Source organism: Pleurodeles waltl, chromosome 12 (assembly GCF_031143425.1).
Source record: "Pleurodeles waltl isolate 20211129_DDA chromosome 12, aPleWal1.hap1.20221129, whole genome shotgun sequence".
Classification (NCBI taxonomy): domain Eukaryota; kingdom Metazoa; phylum Chordata; class Amphibia; order Caudata; family Salamandridae; genus Pleurodeles; species Pleurodeles waltl.
Window position 1 is genome coordinate 178,188,134 of NC_090451.1, and position 22,912 is coordinate 178,211,045.

At 42.8% G+C, this 22,912-nt stretch overlaps 1 protein-coding gene across 2 annotated transcripts in view; it reads right to left on the minus strand.

Annotated features, from left to right (window-relative positions):
• Window positions 1-22,912, minus strand: part of MTHFSD (methenyltetrahydrofolate synthetase domain containing) — a 104,615-nt gene that overhangs the window by 19,452 nt on the left and 62,251 nt on the right. For both annotated transcript variants that reach the window (XM_069217262.1, XM_069217263.1), the window contains exon 8: window positions 11,052-11,177. In XM_069217262.1, the coding sequence (XP_069073363.1) occupies window positions 11,052-11,177 (126 nt within the window). The remainder of the gene's footprint in view (window positions 1-11,051; window positions 11,178-22,912) is intronic.

Consider the following 22,912-nt stretch of genomic DNA (forward strand, 5'->3'; position numbering starts at 1 on the left):
TAGTGCCAGACGCAGTAGGTACTTGGCTCGCTGGCTGCAAGTGGGCCACCCTGGTCCCGGTGCATGGGCAATCCCAAGTGATCCCACCCGACTCCCTGGTGGTGCTGCCGTGACAACTTGTGGGGGCACATTGGGCCCGCAGAAGACCCTGGACCTGCTGCACCACCTTTGGATTCCTGACCACCATTAGCCCCACCCAGGTGAGCCACCAAGCGCCTAGCACTTTCTAAATCGTCACCCTCATTAGTACCGACCAAGGCCCCCACCCCCAACCACGGCGGCGGACAGCATCCCCACTTCTGAGAGCCAAGGCAACACTGACGCCAAATTAGCCACTAAGTCTGACTGGGAAGGACCCCCTGCGGGTGTAACCCCAATAGGCAAACACTTAATGCCATTCTGCACAATGCCACCCCTGGTCCCATTACCGCTTTGACATTCCCTGGGTTGCAGGCTGGCCTGAATCACCAGGAGCTGGGGTCCGACCCACTGGCTCAGCTTCCTAAGGGTATGCACCTCTGAAATACCCGGGTAAACAGCAGCCTGTCCCTGTAAATTACCTTTACATCTGCCCTGCGCACGTGCCCTCTTTGGGACCGGAGGAAATGCCTCCATGGGAGGCACCCCCCTTCTAGACATCTCCACCTGCTCCACAGGCACCCCAGGGGGCTTCAACTTCAGTGGTGCCTGGTCCACGCATCCCCAGAAGTTCGAAGGCATGCCAAAGCTTTGACCTATTCACCATTATCACTATTTGAGGATGACATTCACTAGGTCCTTAAAATGGAGTGTACATTCAGCTAGAATAACTCTGAACGTCTCCAGTGTTGTAGCTGTTGCGCTAAGACTTAAAAATATTTTGGTGGGTTTGCGCCGGACACCTTGATTAGATTTATTAGAGGGAAGACAGATCCCTAGAGCGTTATAGGAAGTTTTTAATTTTTGATAGATGCCTGAATCTTTTCTATTTGGAGATTAAGATATTTAAACAGGTGTTGGGACTCCCTGCTTCTGCACTGATACGTCATACTCCTTGAATTAAAATTATGTTTGTGGGAGCAACAAGGAAGTGATTCAACATTATTCTAAACTCGAATTGCGCATGAACAGTAATTTGTCAGTAAAGTGTTTGAAAGGCATTCAGAGATTCGAGGTCGGCGCACCCATCCCATTGAATTCTAACATTTCTGCTTTAGTGTCAGTACCCCAAGCTGTAAGTGTGATGTTCACATGATTATTTGGAGAAAATATATTTTTTAGTATTAGCCAGGCCAATGATACGGCTTATGATGAAGAGAAGAGATCTTTCCAGCTTACAGTGAGTAACTTGCAGTATTTAAACCTATTACCTACACTGAAGAATGTCCTTACCCTTGCATGAAGAATGTCATATTACGCGGGAGGATTGCTATTAATTCGGATGATCTCCTAAAACTCTTATAAATGATTTAACAGCTAGAGATGGTTACTGACTGTAATTTGAAGAAAAATAATAGTGCATTATACTTGTAGGTTGATTGCCCTCTGCCCTCTCTCTTTGTAGGGTCTATCAGCGCCCGTTGTTTTTAAAGTATAATTCACATGAAAGATACGGGAAAAAATCCGATATTTGGTTGTGGCACTAGGGCTGTTCTTCTCACTTGCTACTATAAATGTGGACTGTGTTTAAATGGTCCACTGCATTTACTTTGAATTGTGTTCTTAACTTTATACTCTGATTCTTTAAATCCCGTTTTCGATTTGATTCATTATTTCATTTTAAGACAATCTAATTAAACAGATAACATATACATAACTAAATAAATAACTGATGAAAAGGAATTGAAATCCCAACTGTTATCAATGAATACACAATCTGGTCTTTGAGAGAATACGTGGCTCGCTCATGAAGCGGCTGGATGTCTGCATCTTCCACACTGGACCTTCTGTAATAGTTTCCTAATGGACTTGACCTGCCATACATCCTCCCCATCTCTCTCTTGACTGTCCCCACAGTTTTGGGTTTATCTCACTTCTAGTTCTTCTCTGTACCCTACCACAAACATGTGTGTCACTCTCTCTAGCTTAACTTCCATCGTTTTTGCATCTCCTATCCGCTTGTTCTTTTCTTACCTAGGCCCTATCAACATACCGTCTCCTCCTGTCCCTCAAGCCCCTAATTTGCATATGGAGCACTACACTTTATTTCTTGTGGAGTCATAGTCCGCCTGGCGCATATCCCATTTTGTTGTTATGGTTTGTACTGCTGATTGGTGGCTGCAAACATCCAGCGTGCCTAGGCTATAAATGTGATTTTGTCCACCTCTATTCTTATGCTCAAACCTGAGACCTAATTGTTCTAATGTGAAGTGCTCCAATACCTTTAGGCCACCTTCACTTTATATTAATTTGCATAAGTAAATGTCAGGTTCAGAAAACAGTGGAAAATAGAGTTTTTCAAAACTGCTTTCAGGTGAATCATATGCGAAAGTATCGTGTCTGAAGAACATCGTACAAGGTCCCCCCTTCACCGATCAGACTCTGAGGGCCATCATTTTTCATTTTTGAATAAAGCATTTCTCGTCAAGATGTTGCAGCGCTTTGAAGTATTCAAACAGGGACATGCGGCGCGCTACACCACCGTTGTATAAACATATAGATACATTAAAAGTGACATTTTAGGTTACTTAAAAAATAAACAAATTAAAAAGCTGATTGAATACTAAAATTGCAATGGATGTTTTACCTATTGTGTTTCTCTGGAGCACCACTAAAAAGATGTTTAGGTGCATATAAATACATATGATAAATCTGCTAAATTACAATTTAGGCAAACATTGCATCATGCAAATTGTGTCTACTGCCAATTGTGAATGGATGCTAGTAAGTGTGTTAGAACTAAAACAGTTCTAGATATAACTTTAAAAATTGCATCAAGAAAACAAACGCACTACCTTCAACACGAACTCTAGAAAACAGAATAGTTACTAGTTAAACGGTGTAAAGGAATGCCAAAGCTTAAATTCATATGCCACTCAATCGACAGTCTTGCAAGGGAAACCAAAATTCCTGGAAATTAGATGCGAACATGGTAAAAGGAATTACGGTACACACATTTACTAGCATAAATATATATATTATTTTGATCTAGGACATACAGGCCATCTTCTTTACACTAGCGCATTGGTAGTAGGCGCTGACCTGGGAGGACTCAGATGATGACTGATAGACAGCATGACCGGTAACCAGAGAAAAAGCTATGAACACTTCAGCATGCCATGGTGCTCAAGACTGGGTGTAGTGAAGTGGGGGGGCGCGCTTCCTAGGACTCCATTCCCCTTCAGCAACCATAGCAAGCAAGCGTGCCGTAGTCATCGATTACGACACAGAGTACTGACGTTCACCACTAGATGGAGCCTGGCGCTCTGGTTTCACTTCTCTGGATTTACATTTTTGAAATACTTAGAAACAGGTGCTTATCAAATCTGAGAAACCCAGGAAGCATCCACAGGGTTATTCATCATAAGGTTTTGGCCCTAGGTCTCGCACTAACGTCTGAGAAGCCTCCAGCATGTAACAAGTGCTCAGCACGAGAGAGAAACCCAAAGAAAGAACAGTAACGGGCCTTACCCACTCTCCACACAGCGGAGATTAGGGTTAAAAACTCCTCTACAGAAGTGTGAAAAGCACCAGCGCTAACAGACGAGTCACTGCATACTTTTGTGGAAACGAGGAAGCTGTCTGGAAGCACTTGGGGGAACATTATGAACAACGATGGGCGTTTATGGATGAATATTACAGATCCTAGGACGGCAGGGCCCGGGGATTCAGAAGACCATTCATGTTGGGTACTGGAGTTTCGTAGGGGACGTTTAGAGAGTAGAACATTTGTAATCACTATGGAGCCTGCTGCAGCAACTTGACAAATGTGTGCCGAAAGATAAATCATAACAGTCCACCATCCCCTCCCAGGATTTACAGAGCACCGGCTGCCTAAAAAGCTCGGACAGTAACAGCCTCCAAGCGCCTGCTGTACAGCTTGAGGCAAGGATGTTCTCTGGCCAGCTCCTTCTCGTTTTCCCAGCAATCCTGCACAATCCAGTCTCTCACTACAGTGCCAAGAAGCCATTAGATGTAAGCCCTTCATAAAAAAAACGTAACAACCAGAAACATTCCGCTGATTTTTGTGGATTTTAATTAGGTGGTTTGGCCATGTTGGATGAAAAAAAAAAACGTAAATGCTAAAAGGTGAACTTAAAAATTGTAAACAAAGTGTGTCCACATGACTGGAGACAGGGGAAGGCAGTATGCAGATTTGAGATTGTTCAGATTGTACGTATATTATCGAAGCACAGAGATTTACAAGAATTACTTGAGTGGCTTTTAAGTTGGTAAGCGTGGCTCTCTGGTATACAAGTATCACCGCACACTCCTTGCCTGATGCTCACTCAAAGACCAGGCCGCAATCAGGGGGGAAACCGCACCGCTAATGCCAAGCTTCTGAACTCCAAACCACAGATGCGCGGTTTAGCTGTTAGGGTTTGGCGTTTTTTAAATTACGGACCACCCTGCCTTTCTGCAGCTGCTGATTATTTGGACCAGAACCAAAAAGGACTCAAATTATACGATATTTTGTCTGAGCCTTTCTTGGAAGGGGTCCAGTGAATATTCAAATCGCTGATTGGAGAATAAGTGGAGAATAAGCTGCTGGGGTTTAAGTATCGGTAATGATACACACGGAAAAACACTTAAATGCTATGCTTCGGCGAGGTTTCTTGGTGCAAAGCAAATGCCAAGAAATAAAATAAATGAAAAAAGTATAAAGAATAAAAGTAGTGGATCAAGCTGTTAGAATTCAGTTACGAGCTAGAATGTGTCTGCCATTCTCAACATACTTGAGAGGGCCAACATTTCTTCCATCTGTTTAGCATCAATCCACCTTCATGTTTCCCCCTGGTGTAGATCTTCTGTCCGCAAATCATTTAAAATTGACTTTTTTGCCAAAAACTACCAGTACACTATGCACATTTTAGACACCAGCAGCCCTAGATTTACTTGACTATTAGTAAGTGCCTGAACACAATGCTGCTAATAGATGCACAAGTTCCATGCACGAAACAGAAAACTAAAACAGCAATTGTTTGACCAAATGTGTGTTCTTTTTCTCAGTGAAATTAGATTTTGAGGTCAGTTGCCGCAGTAGGTTAAGGCATTATTTTGTAATAGTAATGAGGGACTAAGAACATCCTGTACGGAAATGCCTCCAGTTGATCAGAATTGATTTCACAGTAAAACTATTTTAAAACTATTTTGCTAATTTTTCATAAAAGGAAAGCTTTGACAACAATTTCAAATCCCTGCTCCCAAATTCAAGTCTGTAGAACCTGTCGTCTGAAGAATAAAATTAAGTTAACTTCGAGACCGAAAAACATCCTGCAGGCTGCTGGTATATGGCGTGTTCAGAAATGATTATTAAATAAGTTCTCTTAAAGGTGGAGAGGAGCTCAGTGCTAATTTCCATCATCACGTTCACATTGTCCCTGAAAAAAAGACGTAGCGACTGGGTGTGAGGGAATTAGAGAAGGGTAGGTACTCACTGCCCAAGAGTACCTGTGAATTATTGAGAAGTGCCGGCACTGTTCCGTTAAAAGCACTGAACCCCCTTCACCCCCCCCCCCCCGCTGAGAAGTGCAGGTACTGTCCATTTCAAATGAAAGAAGTGCAGGTTCTCAGTACCTGTGAGTACCGGCACTGATTATAAAACCCACTCAAATTCCTATTCTTTTGAAAAAGTAGTTTGCGCCTAAATCAGGATAACTCGCTCTCACCCCCATCGCACCCTGAGTACCACAGAGCAGGAGCGATATTTACCTACAGCGCAGTTCACACCCAGGGTTGCACAGGGCCTAGAAGAAGCCTCCCAAATGTCTAAACCAAGTGTTGAAAAGGATACATTTGTGCGGCTAATGGAGTTGGCTTTGAAAAGGTGCCTCTCAAGCCCTGTAATTACTTTAAACTTCAAAATGAAGATTTCTACTCAAAATATTTTTGAGTTCTTTTCTGTTAACGTTCATTTTTCCATTCATTATGCTTTGGGATTGCACCGTTTCTATTCATGTTGCTTATGCTCATTGTCCCCGTATCTAGAAAGTTCTCCTCCTACAGTATAGTTTTAAAGTACTGGTTTCTGTGGCTCTCTGCAGAAATCACCAGTCCTTAAATTGATTGATGAGTTGTGTCCTGCTGGATGTTAGGATGACATTTAACATCTGTGCGATTAAAGATCTCGCACACAGGCTGACCAAGCTGCTTATGCAGTATGCTCAGTGTCTGGTTCATTCAACAAGTTGAACTTTGAGCTTCTGTCCAGCTGCTTAAACACAGAGGCTAATAAAATAAATACAAACTAAATAAATGAATACTGCCCCTAAGACAGACTATGTGGTGTCACACATTCTTGATGTGTTGGACACAACATATCAAGCGAGGCCTTCTTCAGTCCTCTGAAATGTTGATCCCCTCTCTCATCATTACACTCAATATTTTTATCAGATCACTTTCCAAACCAATTACTTCTAGAGTGTTGGAAAATGGGTTATTGGTAAGGGCAGGTAGGTACCTACACTTAGCAATAGGCCACTAACCTCCACTAAGGTCCAGTTAGGTCTCAGTAAATTAAACCCAGCTCAACCCTTGGTAGCTTGGCAACGAGCGTCAAGGCTTAACTTAGGAGACAGAGTGTAAAGCATTCAAATATCACAAAACAGTAATTAAATAAAACACAGGAAACAGTTTAAAAATCCAAAACCAATTTATAAAAATAGATTATATTTTTATTTTTAAAATGACACCAAAACGAATAAAATCGGATAAGGGGAACCGGAGATATGAATTTTTAAAGAATTCTTTTTTTTTTTAGCGCCTAGAAACAAAAAGCGCCAATCGGGTCATCTGGTTGCATCTCGACCGAGGAAAAGTCAAAGTTTAAGGCCGACCGCGATGGAGCCCTGCTCGGCTACAGACCGCGGGAGGCCTCGGTTAAAAGTTTACCTTCACACTTAGTCTTTTTTTAGAAGATTTTCTTCAGCGGGACAAACCTGCCAGTCCAATCCGACCTCCTGGAGCCCTTCTCTGGATACGCGATGCGGGAATCCTCGGTGGAGATTTTTACCTTCGGACTTAGTCGTTTTTTCGAGGTGAAAATCCTTCAACCGGGGTAAACCTGGATCTTGATCCGACGTCCATGGAGCCCTCCTCGGATACGCTGGCTGGAAGGTCCCGGTCAACTTTTTACCTTCGGACTTAGTCTCTTTTTCGGAGATTTTCTTTACCGGGACGAACCAGCAAATCAGGCCGGGTCGCGGTTGAGGCAAGCCGGCTAGAGTTGCTGCGGCGGGTCAGTCCCTCTATGGAGCTTTTTTTTAAAAGTTGTCCAAACTTCTCCAAACTTCTGGGGCTTCTCCCAGATGTCCTTTTAAGGTTCTTTTGGGGTCCACAGCTCACCCCAAGGGTCCAGAAGTTCTGAGATGGTCCTTGGTGGGTGCAGACTGCAACTCCCAGAATGCACCTGCCACAAACTCCTTTTTGGCCACTGGACAGTGGTCAGCTGGTCGCTTTCTTCAAGAGTTGGTGCAGGGGACTCTGGTTAGCAATTTTTCACCTGTAGCAAACAGGGAGTCCCTCCTTGAACCAGTTGAAGCCAGGCAAAGTCCTTCTTGTGGTGAAGCCCAAGTGTGCAGCTGGTGCAGTCCTTCTGAGTGCAGGTTCCAGGTGCAGGCCAGTAGTCCAGCAGGGCAGTCCTTCTTCTTCTGTAGTTCTTCCTTGTTGGATGTGGTAGGGAACTGAGGTGTGGGTGCAGGTCTGCCAGTTTTATCCTTGCTCCTAGGTGAAAAGCAGGGGGGCCCTGGTTCTCCAATCAGGTGCAGAGCCCTTCCCCCTGTGATGACCACTTCCTGGGAAGTGTGGCAAAAATCAATCCCAGGAGGCAACATTCTCCAAAAATCCATCATGGCTGAATCTGATTTTTGGAGGTTACATCTGGCTGAGCCCACCCACTGGTGTGGCTAAAAATCATAAACACACCCCTCTCCTGCCCTCTCCTAATCTAATCGAGGGGGCACCTAGTTGTCTGGGGTTGCAGGATGAGGGGGTGTTGCTGGTTGCTCCAAATGTCCTTCTCTGCCTTTGAAGACGAGTTTGGCAGCCCTCCCCCTTCCTGCCTCACCATCTGCTCAGGGGAGATTCCCTCCCACAGGCACATTCCTTTGTGTGAAGCCAGGCCACTTCACACCTCATCGAGGCAGCCTGGCTAGGCTGCTTGAGGCTGGCCAATCAGAGCACAGCAGCAAAAACAATGCAGGGCTGAAATTGGCAACTTTTCAGGTAAAGTTTAAAACTCTTTACCTGAACAAGTTATATTAAATCCAACAACTGGAAGTTGTGGGATTTATTACAACAATTAATTTGATACCAAATTCTTGGTATGCATCATTTAAGGAGACTTTAAAAATTAAAATAAAGTCTCCCCATTCTAGCCTATGAAGGCCATTTACTACTATGAGGGAAAAACGAATTTGTCTGTTTTTACCTCACCAGGGCTTATAAGACTATTTTTATAAGGCCCCTGCTTATAGTTACATGGCACCCAGCCCTATGGGCACACCTTAGGGGTGACTTATATGTAAAAATAAGGTAGTTTAAGACTTTGGAACTACTTTTAATTCCAAAGTCGAATTTGCATATAACTTTAATTTAAAAGCAGCCAGCAAGGCAGGCCTGCCTCTAAAATGACACTGGGCACCTCAGCAGTGCACCTATGGGTGCACTACCTATGCCGTCGTCCCTAAACCTACATGCGCTACCATATACTAGGGACTTATAGGTAGGTTAACTTAGCCAATTATAATTAGCCTTATTTGCATATCCATTTTACACAGAGCACAGGCCCTGGGACTGGTTAGCAGTACCCAGGTCACCATCAGAGTCAGGAAAACACCAGCAAAAAGTGGAAAATGGGGGCAAAAAGTTAGGGGGCCTCTGCAATCAGCCCTGTTTTCTCACATAGAGGCTTTTTTTTTTTTTTAAATCACAAAATATTTCAAACTGATGACTTTAAAGGCATGCAGTTCCACCACCATCCAAGCAGAGGACACCCAGATAAACAAGTCTCTCAGGGGGCCTTAGGACACATTCATTGTCCAAAGGAAGGCATACAGACGATGCATGCCTGAACTTTCGTGGACTGAAATTAAACAGACCAAAACCAAAGCATTATAGATGAGTTCACTTCAGATGCTACATTAAAGAGAACATATTCCACTTCCCGAGCTGCTCGAGACTCCCACTGCTTCCACCAAACAGGTAATACATCTGTGAGACAACTAGCGTGCTGAAATTAGCTTTAACTCATATTAGCACCTTTTGGGATTTGGATTTTTTCTGTGTTGTATTTTTCATATTTGGCAAATTCAACTGTGCCAATGCACTGATGGAAGAACTACAGCAATATCTAAATATCAGGAATTCTTTACAGGATGATGCAAGACTCTGCTCATTACAATTGCCAGTTACCAATTGAATAGTGATCTAAATTCGGTTTATAAAACACCCAAACTGATGAATGACTGCAACTGATTAACTGGGAAAAAGCCGTTCTATGATCATCAATTTGAGTCAGAATGGGGTTCAAATACTTAATATACATGTCATCCATGTTATTACCTATTTCGGTTATTACTTTACATGTTCTGTAAAGTGCTGGTTAACTTCGGATCACTGAGCTATGGACAGAATTAAAAGCACAAAGCAAAACAGTAAACCATGTAAGCAACAAGATGTAAGAGTCCAGTAGGATGGGATGAGCATCACCATCAGACACTCCCTCATTGTGTTCCTAGAAAGGTGCATTAAGGAAAACTCGTTCTTTAAAAATATTGTTTTAAGGAGCTTTCTGAATCGGAGGTGGTATGGTTCAGCTTTTAGTGGGTAATGAAATTAGTTACCTGTAAGTTCAGTTCTCCAGTGTTAGCATATTTCATAGATTCACATGCTTTAACTATTCCCTACTGTCAGGCAGGAAATCCATATTACATTAAAATAGCAATAAACAGTGTTAAAATAGTGAAAGGGCCGTACAACAGTTTTGGTTTAGTGACACATTCAGCTCAATGGAAAGAGCCCACATTTCACTCAATGAAGTGAACGTGTTGAGCAATCCTCTGAGCAATCCATTCCCCTAAAAGCCAGCCCCATATCTTAGATTTCAACTCCAATTTATGATAAATTGACTCCTGGGAAAGAGTAATACTCTTTTCATATCAAATACTAAAACTACCACAAACTCAAAGTCTCCTGATCTCCGCAGCATTTGAACCGGCTCTAGCTACACTTGGTGGTGAACTGTTTCTGGGGCTTGCTCTGTGAAATCTGGCACAACAGCTTGGAAATAAACTGATAACGAGTACAAGGGATTACAGCAGCTCAACACTGACGACAATGACAATGCTTGAGTTAGAGAAAGATTAAGATCTGTTACATAGTATAGAGTGGAAGAAGCTGGAATGATGGGTAGAAGGTACATACGGTGCCATCAATTGAAAAGGCAGCCTACTACCAAACTGAAGAAGAAAGCTACCCCAAAATCAAATAAATGGGCAGTGTCTTAGTTGAAAAAACAGCCATGAAAATTATCACTGCTTTCTATTTTCAGAAATTTGGAAAACAGATCTACACTCATAATTCGTTTTGATGAAACGTCCTTCAATTACATTTTGAACAAACACCTGTAAATTCATTGAAATTGGGATTTTGGAAATGGTTTTAAAGAGCCGCAGTGAAAAATATTGCTCTCTTTCCAGGAAACACTGGTCAAGGTTGCAAAAAGAGAGCCAGCGTTTTGTGTTTAATTGACTTTTTCATCACTCCATTTGCATTTTCACACCGAGTGACACAATACAGTGGGCAGAGTCTACCAGAAACACGTTTATGCTACATTTGTGGGCGCGCACACACACACTTGAAAATACTGAAAGTCATTAACACTGTAAGAAAGAGGCAAAACTGCAGTATCCTACCTTGGACCATATAATTCCGAGAGGTTTTGGCCGCTGACATCCTGTTTTAATAACTCTTGTTGGCGTCAATACATAATCTACTGTAAGGTCGTGGTCATCGACCAGTGTTTCTGGAATATCAACCACCTGAAAAGAATTGGAACATTTAATATTTACCTCCGTTGCAGGTTCGCTTATTGACAATCTTATATAAATGATTACTAGATGTTTGGGTGTTCACAGCGGCCTGGTATCAAATGTGCAATGAGCCTGGACCAACCCTCAGCAAAAACGTTTACTAAAGATCTTATGGAGTGAAACGGCACAAAAGGACGCTTTGACCTCTGGCATGAAGAGTTTCATCACACGCATGGCTTGGTTCAGCTAGAAACAGGCGAGAACTTCTCTAAAAATACGCCTGAACTTATCTACAGTAAGTAGGTCTGTGGTTGTCATGACAGCGTTCATGTAGTAAGTTAATGCAGTCTTTTAGAGAAAATACCATCAGAAAAAAGTTCCCGAGGAAAAGGCATCTGGGTTAGAAACATTTGCTTCAGGCAGGACATCTCTGCAGGAGCTGAAAGAATTGCTAAATATAGTAATCAAGACTCAAATGTTACAGGGCCTTTTTAGGTCTGGCAAACACCTTAGGCTGTCTGCCAGAGCTCATGTAATCACACAAAAATGAAATACTATATAGAGAGGAGAGTTCTGGTTTGCCCCCTTTACTATTTTATTCACAGGCATTTGATTTGTTGTCAGCAGTTATTCACCACCTATGAAGTAGTTTGATTGCTCATAACTGATAGAGTCTCTGTTAAAACAGATACAATACAGCAGAAATGGGATTTGTATGTCTTTGGCCCAGGACATTCAGTAGTAAGAGAATGTACATTGTGAACTCTCGATCAAATACATTAGGGAGGGGATTTACATTGTAAACAATGTGACCAACATAAAAGGAAGGAGTTTTATAATGTGACAGAGACCTTCTTACATACATTTCCATTTCTAGTTTAGGAGGGGCTAGAGAGGTCTTTCATTGTTTACTTTTGCATGTTTATCTTTAGTAGTAGGTTGTGTGTGAATTAAAGTACATTTTCTTTTGAAAACTAACCTCACTGGCTGGACACAGATTTATTCAGTGCTTTGTGAAGGTTTGAGGTTTTATCCAACACCTTCTCCCCTTATGGATGCAATGGACTTTTTTGCGTCGTTGCTCTGAGGGTCAAGCGCCCATGCAGTGTTCTTGGTGTGTTATTTGGTTTCACTAGTACAACAGCCCCAGGATATCAGAGGTATGGGCCTCTTATTTTCCTTCCTTGAGCTCAGTAACCCCCAATTGCACCAGTAATCTACACATTCAGTTCCCACATTAACTGCAGAGGGGTGGATGATCATGGATACTGCCCACTGGTCAAGAACAACCCAAACCTGCTTCTGTCCATGTGCCCCAGCTGTGGCACCACAAACTCCACCAGCTGCAGTGGTGATTGTTGGTGAAAAAACAGCAGGTCAGGGTGTGTGTGTGCCAACGGCAGCAAAGCAAGTACAACATGTCATGATTCATCTTGTATTCTTTACTACTAACAAACCATCTAAATATAATGACCAATATGTTGGGTGTGGACCAGTTATGGCTGACTGTTGCAGTAAACAAACCAATGGATGAGCTGTTGTGTTTTTCCTGACATTCCACCAGTGGTTACTACTTTAAGACGTCTTGACTGCTGCTGGGCTTCTCCCGGATCCACCACCTCACCTCCATAGTGACAGATGACAACAGTGGGTTAGGTCTACCCTGCGCTTTGCTGGTTTATCTATTGCATGAGTATATCATTCTTCAGCGCAGATGAGCATATGCTCTTCTGCACATGTGGTGTATAGTGGCCTTGCCTGGTGGTGATCCAGACACCCCTGTCAAAATGTCCTTCATGAGAAGAGCACTTTTCTGCACATGTGCCATAAACATGCAAACTCATAGGGAACTTCAGTGGCTTGGGGTTGGTGCACTGGGTCAATCACAGGGAGAATAGCTTCTAGAAACTATGACGGAGACGTTCATGTGAGTCCCAGAACAGAGGATAAGTTCCTGCAAGCACTAAGGAGTCTGGTGGGATGGAACTGAGATCTCTTCATTGGTTTAACTGTTGCTCAGTGATGCTAGTAAACACTACCAGTTGTGCACAAAATGTTGGAGTCTGTAAACCATACAGGGAAGAAGGGATTGGTTAGTGGTCAGCTCTAACTGGGCAAGGGTTTGTAAAAGTAAATACAGACTCTAGGTCAGTGGTTCCAAACCTTTTGACTTCTGTGGACCCTCATGTTATCATTACTGGATCCTTGGGACCCCCACTGAATCACTATTGGAATCTGGGGACCCCCCCTTAAGTCAGTACTGAAAGCTGGGGACCTAATCAGTTAACCTTATTTAATTTCTTTTTAGCAGTCGCAGACCCCCTGAGGAGCCTTTGCTGGTCCCCAGAGGTCCATGGGACCGTGGTTGGGAGCCACTGTTCTAGGTATTTAATGTCCCTCCCCGACATCTCAGGGCACCTTAGTAGGGAAATCAGGATCACATGTAGGAGGGGTGGTGGTAGTTCGAGGGGGGCAGGGGTGTTTCAAGAGTAAGACTTGTCCATTGTTACATGATTACAGAGAAGGTCTTCATTCATAGCTTCAACAAAAAACAAGGGAGGGAGATCTGAGCATTCTTATAGCTCTCATATACAAGCAGTCACACACTACCGGAAGGACTCTCACACCAGAGTACAATACAGATTGCATGGATTCCCCCTGGAATATGGTGAACTTTTTTGGGGCTTTACTCTAATCATGTGGACCAAATGCTGGCTTGCACTGACACTGGTTCAAGAATAGACCTTTGTATAAGATGATTAATAACCAGTAGCAAAACTACTAGTAAGCTTGTCGGCTCAGTGTTAACCCAAGTAAAACACAATCACGTCTTCTTTGCTATATTCAACAATAAAATAATTGCTGAAAAGAGTACAAAACCATTTTGAAGATTGAATGTGTGAGGATGTAAATTCCATTCCTTCTTTCATTAGAGTGCTATGCCGAGGCCATTTTTGTGCTATATGTATTACTGAGTAAGGAGGTTATACCCAGCGGACAACTAGAAGCCTCTACAACCAAATAAATGTATAATATAATATTCATAAAATAATTTATGAATAGTTACAGAAGAGATTGTTGACAACAGAACTCATCCTTCACTTTGGAATCCTCTCACAGTGTCAGCCACTCACTAATGAAAGGAGTCTTACACCACTCTTATACTAGCAGTCTCACACTACCGACAGCACTCCTACAGTAGTAGTTAAACAATATCACAAGTACTCACACCCCTCACACACTAGCAGTCTCACATTCCTCAAAAAGTACCAGAGTCACACCACCAACAGCACTCTTACATCCCTCATTGAACAGCAATCACATACTACAAGCAGCACTCTCGCACCCTTTATAGTCTAGAAGTTACGCACTAACTGTAGTAAACCCAGACCCTCTCAAAGAGTAGCATTCCTGCATCCCCTCACCAATTTCCTTCTTGAAATCTATTTCTAGTTTTAGAGGCAAACACATTTCTCCCTCTTGAGCTCTTGGAGTAAGGAGATATTAAAACCTTGACTCTGTGACCAAAAAGAAAGTCTTTATTCGCCTCGGCTAGGAGGTTGGGTGAAAAGGGAGAGCTTTCGGCCAGCCACCCTTCTTGTTGGGTGTTTGAAAACAGAGTGATCCTACATCTTCTTCCTTCCTTTGTCCCAAAGGTTAATTCTCCCTACCACAAAGAACAAGAGCTGATCCTCTCGAGCTTTTCGCTTCTCCCCAGTCAGAGGAAAAAATGATCCACAATTCAGAAGTTGATGGAGCACTCCTCACTTGCCTTGAAGGGGTAGCTGCTTTCAGGGTTTCAAAATCTTTATTTGTGACTTTTGGTACAGATTGGAAGGGGTATAAGCCAGTTGTTGCTTCCCTAAGCCACTGGATTAGTTCCCACATCGCTCTGGCTACAGATCATTCAATCGCAGAGGGTGTATAGAGGAGATCTACTCAAAGAATGTTGACATCTATTGCTGGGATACAAGGGTGTTCTATTTCAGAGGTATGTAGGACAGACATCTAGGTTTCTACTTTCACCGTTGTGAATCATTATAGTATGGCACAAGAAGTGGAAAAGGACAATGATTTGGTTCAATGAGTATTGGCCTCTCTGAAGTTATAGAGGGGCATCTTCACTGTAACGTAGTGTGTTTAGTTATTAAAACTTATTTTGTTGTGAAGCATACAAAGCTGAGTTATCCTGGTGTTTTTGGTTTTAAACATCTCAGTAAAGAACGTGAGGGTGGACCATGAGGTAATACCTCAATTACTTACTGATAATTTAATTACTCTGAGCCCTTACCCTTGCTTTCATTACTTACTACATCTCCCCCTCCCGGTCATACACACCAACTAATCAGAAGCATACAGAGTGCTTTTGGAAAAAACAGGAGGGGGGAGGGGGAGGTCTTCTTCATTTTATGTTGGGATGGATGCCTAGGAGTGATTGTCTGGTGAGGCAGGACTGCCTCAAATAAGTAATCAAATCGATGGTCAGGACTCAAAGTAATGCAACTACTAGTACGTATTTGAGATATTTTACTGCTATATGTTGTCAGAGTCGTCCATCCAATATGGTTGTAGTTGGCAAAACATAAGGAATTCGCTGCTGCAGTGATCACCAAGCTTGCAACAAATTATACAATATTGATCATTTTGATGGTAGACACTGAATAATCTGCACTGTACTAATATCACAATTAAAAAACTATAGTGAGAAAATGCAATGAATTCCATTTATTGTTGTAGAAACTGAATGCTGATCCATCACAGGTAGTAACCATAATGTATATGAAGGATTTAACACAGTGGCTTTCACTGAAAATAATTGAGGCCTACCTAAAAGAAAAGAGCAAAACTATTCTAGAACCATACCCCAGTAACATGCAGATGGACAACATTCAGCATTATCTTATGCCAAACGCTGCAGAGAGATCATGTAGGATAAACAGTTAAGCACCAACGGCACCCAGTATTAACAACAGTGAAAGGTCAACAGACTGATCCTAATCAGTGAAGATCAGGCTGGGGGGAGGTGGCAGGGGGTGATGGGGCAGATGATTCATTCTCTGATGAATCACGGTTCAGATTTCTTAGAACATATCTCAAACACAGTTTTGGAGTGGCCAGAGTCTCCAGCAAGATTTCCATCGCCACCACTTATTCTCTACTAGGTTTAGACTGATATCAAAGTGAGGTATAAGTTGTGATTTAATATTTGTTAGCCTAAAGCCTAAAATATGAATACATCCTTAAGCTTTCCTGTCAATGTGCCATGTGTTGCCACTCTAAAACATACAATAACGTTTGATAAATTCCTGCTGCAAAAAGGTAACCTTATTAGTTGCTGTGAAAAGTGTAGAGAAGCGTATTAGGGCTGGGAGAGACTGTACCTGCCCTGTCCCTCAATATATTGATATATTCCTGTATTTTTGTCTTGCTGCTGTCAGTAGTCTGAAGAACTTCTCCGGGGGGTTTAGTGACTGAGTCAGAGGACTGCAGAGAAGAGGCCAGCAGTTTTGTTCTAGTATGGCTTCAAAGAGGATGCAGACCTAGGCACACTGACCGAGGAACAGCGACAAAGACCTGGTAATTTTGTGACCTCTTTCAATATTTTTTCATGAACATGAATGAGCAGCAATGAAAGTCTGTCTAGCAACACTGGTGGTAATGTAAAATGGCTAAACTACCTATTCTGAGCTCCATTCTGGTCACCAGGATGAATTTGCTTTAAAAATCGTTGGCAGGTATGACTACCGCAGACTCTTCAATCATCTTTCCTTACTCAGAGCTCTTGCCTTCCCATCTAAATCTTTGACTGCCTAAATGAACCAGCCTTGGTTATCTCTAGCTTCACATCTTAAACAATGATCAATGGAGTCATTTGTGCTCTGCATAATCTGAATTTGAAAAGTTTAATGCGAAGAGCTAACTAACCTACAGTTTTCATTGCTCGTTCAAAGTCACACTTTCTCTCCCTGTGCCTTTTCAGGTCTTCGGGTTTAAGTCACTAGGGGCTTCTGTAAACCCATCTCATGGCATGGAACCCCAAGGAACCTCTCTTGCACCCTGAAGAATATGCCACATAAGTTTCTTTTGTTTCTCGGAAATAATAACAATTGTAAGTAACTTTTCTGACTGGCGCCTTGCCTCCTGTCCTAAGTAACCATGATCCTTCGGAGCAAGATCATCCCAGCAGCCCTGGACCTGCTGCTTATGTTATTCCAGTGCATACCATTCTAATACATTTTAATAATCATCCTAAATACTTACTGTTTGATGGGGCTCTTGCTCATTTAAATTAAACAGATATTGCTGTATGCTATAATCCACGTTTTTGTCACAGCTTCTTAGTGCGAATGTGTTTTCATTCATGAATGGACTTTTTACAAACTATCTTGTTTCTACCTTGAGAGTATTTACTAAATTACAAATTCTGCTCATTGTTTCCTGGTCCACTGTATCCTGTAGTCTCTAAATCACCATCATCTCCTGCAGAGTTTGTCATGGAGCCAGGCAGTAGATGAAACACTCAATGTGGCCATTGTTTAAGACCTCCTCCTCTCCCACTACTGACCAGCGTGTCTATTGGTAACAACTGGTAAGAACTTTGAAGCACCAAGTTATATATGGAGACAAATCCTCCCGCTCTACCACTTACTGAAGTGTGAAAAAAGCAAGTGATCTATATGGGATCTCATTCTGGAGAAGATAGGGTGTTTACCCATGTTCAGTCTAATTCAATATACATAGCTTTGGCATTATGTAAATGTATGAGTCAACCTGAATGCATTTGATTTAAAAAAAAGCACGGGAATAGATTAATTGCCATGATGTGAAAATTTGCTTAATGGCAAATGCCTAACGTATGTAGATGACAAAGAGATCTCTTTCTGGGTGAGCTCAATAAAAGAATCTATCTTGATGACTGAAAACAGTGGGCCAGATTCAGATTGCTACTCATGCATTTAGGTGAAACTAAAGTTCACAAATAGCATCATTCAGCACCACAGTGATTCACAAACCATTAATGTGAATTATTTCACAAGTCTGGTTGTTTTCACAATCACATTTGCTTATAGTTTCACACCAAGAAATTGGCTGACGATTTGTGGAAAGTAGTGTGGGAAGGGGAGAGAAAACCCACAATAGCTGTAAGAATGGAGTAAAAGGAGTTCTCTTTATGGATGAATATTTCCCCATGGAGAGAGAAACAAACAAACAAAAGCATTTCTAAAGAGTTTATGCACTGATATATTAACTAATTTGAAAACCTATTGCTCCATTACTGTATCTGTAAATGCTTACAAGTAAACGCACTCCTGGAACGCTTTGTGAATTCCAAGAAAGGTAGACATTTGCACTAAATGAGGAAGTAACATTACAGGAACAAACTTCCAACTTTCTTTGAAAAATGGAGTTCAAGAACCACAAGTGAAATCCTGGAATCTCAAAAACACCCGACAGTCATCTGTACCCAGAGCTATTTCTATTCTTAATTTGTGTTGGTCGTACGAGTTTATGAAAAACAATCAACATACCTGCAACAGACAATAATGAAAAGATCAAATACTACCCCTTGATTCATCTGTGATATTTAATTTCAATAAATTGAGTAACACGTAAAAGAAAAAAATCACAAGCGTGTTACTTAAACACGATTCACTTCCAAGTAAATATACATGGATAATCACAATTAATTTAAGATTCCACTTACAAATTCCATAAGTTCCTCTCGCAGAACTCTCTCAAACTCCAGGTGATGGCAATTCAGTAAGGGGTTCTGTTAGACCTGACAGCCTTGGGGTGGTCACCCCTAACTTTTTGCCTGTCTCCCTCCACTTTTTGGACACTGTTTTGAGTGGTTTTAGGACTCTGTGCACTTTTTCCACTGCTAACCAGTGCTAAAGGGCATATGCTATCTCCCTTAAAATATGACATTGGATCATACCCAATTGGCTTATTTTAATTTACTTTTAAGTCCCTAGTAAAGTGCACTAAATGTGCCCAGGGCCTGTAGATTAAATGCTACTAGTGGGCCTGCAGCACTGATTGTGCCACCCACTTAAGTAGCCCCTTTACCTGCCATTGCAAGGCCTGTGTGTGCAGTTTCACTGCCAGTTCGACTTGGCATGTAAAAGTACTTGCCAAGCCTAAAACTCCCCTTTTTCTACATATAAGTCACCCCTAAGTTAGGCCCTGAGTAACTCATAGGGCAGGGTGCTGTGTAGACAAAACGCAGGACATGTACCTGTGTAGTTTACATGTTCTGATAGTGTGAAACTCCTAAATTTGGTTTACACTGCTGTGAGGCCTCCTCCTTTCATAGGCTAACATTAGGGCTACCCTCATATACTGTTTGAGTGGTAGCTTCTGATCTGAAAGGAGTAACAAAGTCATATTTAGCATGGCCAGAATGGTAATACAAAATCCTGCTGACTTGTGAAGTTGGATTTAATATTACTATTTCAGAAATGCCACTTTTAGAAAGTGAGCATTCCCCTGCACCTAAATCCTTCTGTGCCTTACAATCCACGTCTGGCTGGTTTTAGTTGACAGCTCCCTTGTGCATTCACTCAGACAAACCCCAAACACAGGGTGCTCAGTCACACTTGCATACATCTGCATATTGAATGGGTCTTCCTGGGCTGGGAGGGTGGAGGGCCTGATACTTACACGTCAATGGACAGTAGCCTGCCATCAGACAAAGGACTGCCACACCCCCTACTGGGACCCTGGCAGACAGGATGGAACTGCAAGGGGATCTTGTGCACTTCTAAGCCACTCTTTGAAGTCTCCCCCCACTTCAAAGGCACATTTGGTCTCTGACCCTACCACCTCAGACACTTCCTGGAGAAGAAACCCTAAACCAGAACCTGCAACCCGCCAAGAAGAACTGCCTGGCTGCCCAAAGGACTCACCTGACTGCTTTTCTGAGAAGGACTGCTGCCTTGCTGTTGCCCTGCTGCCTTGCTGCTCTATGGCTGTGCTGAGAAGTGCTCTCCAAGGGCTTGGATAGAGCTTGCCTCCTGTTCCCTGAAGTCTCAGGACCAAAAAGGCTTCATTACCTTAAAAGAACTCCTTGTGCGGCGAAAATCGAAGCACAGCCTGCAAGAAACGAGGCACAGCCTGCAAGAAACGATGCACAGCCTGCATCGCGGTGAGAAAATCACTGCACGCCGAACCAGAACGACGCAGCCTGACTTTGCAAGGAGAAGACATTGATGCAACGCCAGCGGTGCGACTGGAAATTCGATGCACGGCCCACTGGATTCACGCAAGGCGAAGCCGGAATGATGCAGCCCGACTTCCTGAGAGGAATCAACACAGCGCCTGCCGTGCAGTAGAAATTTACATGCATCGCCCACCGGATTGACAAGGCCCCTGTGACTTCGTCCTGCAAACGCCGGATTTCAACGCATCGTCCGCGGGGCGTCCGAAAACCCCGCAACCCAAAGAGGATCCAAGCCCGTGCGCCGGAAATCGCTGCAAAGTCTTCCCTGCATGGAAAATAAACAACGCATTGCCTGTGTGCGGCCGGAGAAATCGTTGCACACCTCCCCGTTTTCCACGCATCTCCTCCTCTGCGGTCCCTTGTGGAGAATTTGAACGCAAACCAGGTACTTTGTGCTTGCAAGAGACTAAAGACACATTATATCATTTTTACAGTGATATTTCAACGTATACTTATTGCATCTTGATCGTTTTGACCTGCATCTTATCAGATAAATATTATATATTTTTCTAAACACTGTGTGGTGTATTCTTGTGGTGTTTTACTGTGTTATTGCATGATTTATTGCACAAATACTTTACACATTGCCTTCTAAGTTAAGCCTGACTGCTCAGTGCCAAGCTACCAGAGGGTGGGCACAGGATAATTAGGATTTTGTGTGACTTACCCTGGCTAGAGTGAGGGTCCTTGATTGGACGGGGGATAACCTGACTGCCAACCAAAGACCCAATTTCTAGCAGGTTCTATATCTGGGCACGAGTGGCAGAGTTCAGGGTTATAATTCAATGTTTCAAGAGTTTCAAATTTTAACATTCAGGTTTGTATGTCTAAAAAACAAGAACTTGTTTTGCCAGAAATGCATTCACTGTGGTAATTGCAGATGAAGGACAAAGCTAAAGAGACAAAATTGAAAAAATGAATCCCCAAATGATTCCGCTTTAAATTGCTCCAAACATACAGGTCAGGTTCATTTCAGAGTCAACACAGAATGACGGTTTGGAGGCAGGGATGGCCAGGGTCCAAGACAGCCGCTCATCAGATCTCCATATATCTGCCTGACAATGTACCTAACACCATGAAGTGTTTTAAGCATTCATGCCAATCAAAGGGAAGGGTTCTTTACTAATAAATGCTTTAATGAACTTTTATAGGCTCATACTAGGAGAGCATGGAGTCACGCCCTGAGCCTGGCCCTGCCATGCTGAAGAGGTTATGCTTTCTGGTACTTCATTGGTGGTGAGTCCAAACTTCTCTGATGCTGTGGAGATGGGTCCCCAGTGGTGCCAAATCCCTCATGCTTCAACTAAGGAGAGTTGAGGATCAGAGAGGACCATTACTCAACCTGGATCAAGGACATAGGCCTATGGACACTGTGGCTCACTACTGGTATCCTACACACTGATCCGAATTACGAGAAGTGGGACATCAGAGTGTCACACAACAAGAATTATACGGTGGATTAGTCTGTTTTCACCATTCCAAAATAACTGTGGCTGAAAGGAAGTCTAATGGAAGCAGAGACTAGGTACAAAGTTCTGTACCTCATCACAGCAATAGGAGAAAAGAGACTGGCATGAGTCGTTGAGTGTGATAGGACTTTTTACAACTACTAAGAAAACACTTTAAATCTAATAAACACCTTGTACAGGGATGGTGTTACTGAACTGTCAGTCAAGACAAACTGGTGTTCTTTCATGAAAGGATAAAATAAGTGGTCCAGGTAGTAGCATCAGGTTAGACTCTGGTTGGGGTGTTGGAGCAAAGTCAAGCAGAAAAAGAGAAGATCTCCAATGAAGTTGCTGATTTTAGAAGATGCACTATCAAGATCAATACGAGGCTGGACACCTAGTTGTGGGCAGTGGGACAGAGCCCAAGAATTAAGGAAAAACCTACAGAACGTGTCTTGCTGCAATGGGGGAAGGGATGGGAGACTCCTCCCCTATGCCTCGCAGCTCCATACCATAGCTGCGAGGCACTGGGTAGGAGGCCACCTTCATTGTAAAAAGCCACATCCTACTTTGAAACGGATGGCTAGGAGATACGGGAAGATCTGTGTGGGGAGAGATAAATGTGAGAAGCTGTGGTGCATTGGTGCAGGCACCGTATTGGTGGGCTCAGTGTGGGGCCCTGGGCAATTGCTCACAGTGCCCATACCCAGCCCCAGCCCTGGGTGCAGACTCCTTATTCTGAGACAGAAAATTATGCGAGGCTTATAATGGGTAAGGCTAGGCCGAGAGGCTTCAGTGAAGGATCTAACTGGAGTTATGTGAAGGTTACAGACTTCTGCTGAAGATAGTCTGCTTAGCATGCACCAAGAATGCAATTGTTTGCAAGTATCAAACTGTTGCTTCACTATTTTCACTCTAAATGTAAACATGCTTTCTGTTTTTGGCAGCACTTTATCTCAATCGGGTGTCAATTATTCTGATGACAAGGCCAAGGGGCTGCCCTGTCCATGGAAATATCAGAGTTGTGGGCTGTATTCATAAAATGGAATCTACATGTGTACATTTACAACAAG